General features: G+C 32.9%; 1 protein-coding gene across 1 annotated transcript in view; it reads right to left on the minus strand.

Moving 5' to 3' along the window:
• Positions 1 to 3,112: 3,112 nt before the first annotated feature.
• The window catches only part of LOC132174577 (G-type lectin S-receptor-like serine/threonine-protein kinase At4g03230), an 8,165-nt gene continuing 5,805 nt past the window's right edge, over positions 3,113 to 5,472 (minus strand). Inside the window, exons 6-9 of the mRNA XM_059586212.1 lie at positions 4,554 to 4,764; positions 4,181 to 4,418; positions 3,945 to 4,092; positions 3,113 to 3,671 (exon numbers count right to left, since the gene is read on the minus strand). Of these exons, the coding sequence (XP_059442195.1) occupies positions 3,363 to 3,671; positions 3,945 to 4,092; positions 4,181 to 4,418; positions 4,554 to 4,764 (906 nt within the window). The 3' untranslated portion in view covers positions 3,113 to 3,362. The remainder of the gene's footprint in view (positions 3,672 to 3,944; positions 4,093 to 4,180; positions 4,419 to 4,553; positions 4,765 to 5,472) is intronic.

Consider the following 5,472-nt stretch of genomic DNA (forward strand, 5'->3'; position numbering starts at 1 on the left):
AAATCAATTTTATAAGAAAAAAATTAAAAAAATTTCGACTTTTTTTTTTTATATAAAAATTGAAAATTTTCGTTTTTTTATTTTTATTTTTGTTTTATAATTTTATTTAAATAAAAATTTACGTTTAAAAAAAAACAAAATTTTCGTTTAATAAAATGAAATTTGTTGTTTTTTAAAACTAAATAAAAAAATATAGTTTTTTTTTTTAAAAAAATAAAAAATAAAAATTTCCGTTAAAAAAAAAATTAAAAATTTTTGTTTAAAAAAAATAGTTTTTTTTTAAAATATTATTTTGAAATTAAAAATTTTCGTTTTTTTTAAAACTCGATTTTTTTTTTTTTGGAATTTATAGGGGTATTTTTGTCTTATTGAGAAATCTATAGGGGCATTTTTGTCTTATTGCTAGTCTTGGGGGGGGGGGACATTGACAATATTTTAGTAGTTTGGAGGGGACATTGTCACAATTGAAAGTTTAGAGGGACATTGTCAATTGGGTGGTAGTTTGAGGGGTATGTGGACTTTACCCTTTATTATTCTATTTAAATATTATTTTTCAAATTTAAACTCAATAAAAAAGAAAAGAGAAGAGATAAAAACTTAAAATTTTAATGATTTTTTATTCTTTTAATTAGTTAACGGTACTCACTATTGTTGCCAACTGCCAAGTACTATTCATCAACCAAACGTTTCTCAGTAAATTTGTGAGGCCGCTGAAAACCCATTTTAGACCATTTCAACAACAAATTGGCCATTGAGAAATCGATGACACTCCACGGTCCTCCGCGCGCCCAGTCAAAAATATGAACATGCGGCCTTTTCGAGCTTTTACACTAAACCACCCGGATCCTTTGACGCCTTGACTGACCAATGACAGCTAGGAAGTGATCTGCCTTTGGAACCAGTCTTGCTTTCGATCGACAAAGCCTACTTTTGAGAACGTGAAACACGACTGAGAGCATTTTAAAAAAAAAAAAATTAGTGTCATGTGTGGCTTATTTTATTATGTCCTTTCCTACTTTGCTGTCTGAAAAAATGTCGCAACAAATTGGTATTAGATCTTGAGTCTTTTCTTTTTGCAAGATGATTACTGCAAAATTCAAAGTATAAAAGTTTGGAGTTCATAATAGTTTCGGTCTTAGCCGACTCATCGTAATCATAATCCTTTCCTTTCCAACAATAACAACGACTCTTTAAAGAATTAATCTCCTTAATACTTGGTTGAGTGGCATGAGTAATTTTAGAAGTCCCTTTTGTGTCCCTTTAAGTCCCTCCAAGAATAATGTAGCTACTAAAATTATCACGTGATCAAAATCCAATAATAATCAATCACAAACTCAAAAGTGATTTCAATAGCCACATTATTCTTGGAGGGACTCAAGAAAAACACAAGAAAAACTTGTAACATTACTCTGAGTAACACATGTACGAGCAAGAGTTCTTAGACTAAGGACAAAGGTGCAAGTGTAATGGGTATTAGGTTAGTCCTTGGTCGGAATGGGTATACACATATTATAGTTGGTAGGATACCTGGGTTCTGTTAATCGGTTAGGGAGATCAGCTGGATGGTTTTGGTTAATAGTTGTAAGGGTCTTTATAAACGAGGCTCACGAGGTGTATTGTTCATTCAATTTTGGTAATCGATTTAATTTGTAAAAGGAGGTTGAGCAACTCGAATGCTTATATTATTCAATACAGAATAATCCATTTCTCATTCTCAATTCCATTCATTTACAATTCAATACACCATTGAAATCAACACAATAACCAGTAAAACTGTTACAAGTGGCGGTATATTCAGCTTTTTATCAAACATCTTCTCTGTTCCACAACATGATGATGTCAAAATTTAATATTTTTATTAAATAATTATTACTTGGAATATCACAAAATTGCCTAATTGCCTCTTTTTGTTCTTGTATTTTTATGATGCTTATGGCCAAATTTTTAAATGTTATCGACCATTCATAACTGACACTGTTGCACCATTTAAAGAACAAATTGGTGGCCGGCTGTTAACTATGTTTGCCATCGTTGTACCATTCACATTCAAGAATACAGGTTGTTGGGGATAAGGTAGAGCTGCAGTTTCATTGTTAAGTATGGCAGCAACGTCAGACAAGGAAGGTCTATTCACTTCTAATGTGGCACAACACGATCGTGACACTTGTAGTATATCAAGTCACTCGGACCCATGGCATAACTCTTTTCTTTGTGGAATTTGTTTTTGTAGATTTCAACGCTTTTTACATCTGGTTTTAGATAATTTAGCCAATCTCAATTTGCAACTTTTGCCAGTTCTAGTCAATTTTTAAAACAGAGAAGAAAATGGTTAACAAAAAGGCTAATTAATGATCAAATTGCAAAATGTTGTATAACTAATAATAAGCAGTTTACCTGAACGTTTTGCAAGCAAATTCCAACGGCCCTCACCTTGATGAGTAATATAGTGAATGGGTAATTTCACTAAGCAGCTCCCCTGCTTTTGGGATTAATCCCATGCACGCCTTGGCAACGACATACATTTCATTGGTTGCAATGGGTTGAACAACTTGTGGTTGCATCCGCCTCAAGTATTCTCTAAGCTTGAATAGATTTAGTTCTTTCCAGTATCTGTTGAAGCTTTTGATCTTCTGATATAAATTTTACTGCTTCTTAAGGAAGTTTGAGATGGAATTGCCTATTTTGTTGCTATATTTACAATTGCATAATGTTTTTTTTTTTTCCCTATTGCTAATTATTAATCCCTCTCATTTGGCATTCCATTTCTCACTTACATCCATCAGAATCTAAAACAATCAATTGCCATCGATACTTGCACTCTACAGAAGCAATGTAACAGCTTTCTAAGAAAACATTGTATTAGTATGTTTTGAGTCCCATGATAAATGTGTATTAGGTCGAATTGGACTATATAAGTGATTACAATGAACCCCAATTGTGATTAGTCCTTTTGGATATGAAGTGGTCAATGCATCCTATATCATGACACTTTTTCTACAAACTATTCACAGAAAAGTGCTATAGAATAATCACAATACATTTATTAGATAGAGTGGTTACTCTTAACACAAAATTGACTTGTCACTAGGGATGGAACCAAGATTTTTCATCGGAAGGCCGGATAAAACCTAATTTTGATAAGGACCCCCTTGTTCCGTGCTTGTCTATTAGACTGTCAAGGCATAAAAGAAGTTCAAACAATTTTTCATGATACATATCAGAAACTGTAATACCAAATATATGGCTAAAGATCCAAAGATCACAACGGAATAATGTTATAGACCATAGGCACAGAGATTGAATGTTTTCTGACAATTTACTCAGAGAATATATATGAACACTTATGGCTGAACTTTCAAATGTTACCGGCCTTCCATAGTTGAAATCGTTGCACCATTCAGTGAACAGATTTGTGGCCTGTTGTTAACTGGGTTTGCCTTCGACATACTTCTCACGTTCAAGAAAGCAGGTTCTTCGGGATAAGGTAGAACTCCACCTTCATAGCTAAGCATGGCGACAACGTCAGACATGGTTGGTCTATCCTCTGCACTCTTTTGGACACAGAGGAGAGCTATGTTAACATATCTCAATACTGTCTGCATAGATGATATATCATCAAGTAGTGGATCCACCAAGTCTGATCCCCTATCACTTGTCCATAATTCCCATGCCTTAAAATCCCAAAACAAAGAAGAAGAAGAAGAAAATTACAAGATGTTAGAATGATGATAAATGATTAAATACAAAATTTTTCTGTTAGTTTAAGCAGACCAATACTACGTTCTATACTCTACTTTGTATTCTAAAAATTCAATAAGCGAAGACTAATTTAATTTAATAACGATAATGCACATTTGTTCGACAAGTCACAGCTATGAATCAAAGTAAATAAGTAAATAAGTGTTTTCAATTTCTAGAACAAAATGTGCAAATAAGATACTCACATATCCAATAAGATGGAGACAGTCACGTTGATAAAAACCAGTATTCTTTTTGCCACTCACAATCTCTAACAATAAGACGCCAAAACTAAATACATCGGATTTGATTGAAAAGAGGCCTTCCAAAGCATATTCAGGGGACATATAACCACTGTGAACCATCATCAAATTAAAAATATTAGTAATTGCACGTTTTATGTTGATTTTTACAATTCAGAAGTTTCCTTTATATTACTTACTAAGTGCCAACAATCCTATTTGTATTTGCTTGCGACTCATTTCCACCAAATATTCTTGCCATTCCGAAATCTGATATCTTGGGATTCATATCTATGTCCAACAAAATATTGCTTGGCTTCAAATCCCTATGAATAATCCTTAACCTGGAGTACTGATGAAGATAAAGAAGTCCTTGAGCAATTCCTTCAATAACTCCAACTCGAGTCTTCCAATCTAATATCCTGCGCTTTTCTCGATCTGCTTTACATATATCATATATGAGTAAATTGACCATTAGTGAATCACATGCAAAGACAATAAAAATCAAACATGCAAAAGAGAAGAAGAATAATTCCATATATATATATAATAAAAATGTGAGATATTACAAACCAAAAAGGAAGAAATCCAAGCTTTTGTTGGGCATATATTCATAAACTAGTATCTTTTCATCTCGTTCAATGCAGCAGCCCAAAAGTCTAACAAGATTCTTGTGTTGGAGCTTGGCTATGAGCATTGCTTCATTTTTTAGTTCCTCCCAACCTTGTCCAGATCTTTTTGATAGTCTTTTTACAGCTACTTCGTCCCCTTCCAGTAATATTCCCTGAAATTAATTTTTGTTAGGAAAAATACAAAATACAATAAAATAGTGAGCTACATTCATAAGAAATCCATTACCAAACAACCCATTTTGAGAAACATGAATCAAATGCAATATTTTGTTGTTGTGGAATCTCTGGTCCTTGAGCGAAGACTAGAGATTGATATATCCATTGACACCGTAAGAATATTTATGTGAGACCATAACATAGCATTTTGGGACATTACTCAGCCAAAAAGCTTAAGCCTTTGACTCTCACAAGTTTTGTGATATCTTACAATAAACTGTGAAGAAGGACTCCCACGTTGAACATCAAATCAGCCATTATAACATTTCTCTTATGAATAATCATTTTTGATATGAAGTGGCTACCGCATTTTCTTGAATAGCATTCCAAATGTAATAGAATAATCACAGTACTTTTTTGAAGAAAAATTGTTAATCTAACTCAAAATTGACCTGTCACGTTTACAAACAAGTCTTTCAATTTGTTCATCGGTGTTGTAACAAGGACCAAAGGTGTGTTCTGTCGCAGATCGAAATAATTGAGGTTCCTATATTAGTTTTACAACCTTCAAGTGATATAAACACTCCAAATTTCATTAGAGGCACGCTGATATCTTTCCAAAGCGGAATTCAATCTTTTTTACATTCACATCAACTATATATTAATTGACTGAAAAACATATATGAAGTATCCAATTACGTATA

This window comes from Corylus avellana, chromosome ca3, assembly GCF_901000735.1.
Source record: "Corylus avellana chromosome ca3, CavTom2PMs-1.0".
Lineage (NCBI taxonomy): Eukaryota > Viridiplantae > Streptophyta > Magnoliopsida > Fagales > Betulaceae > Corylus > Corylus avellana.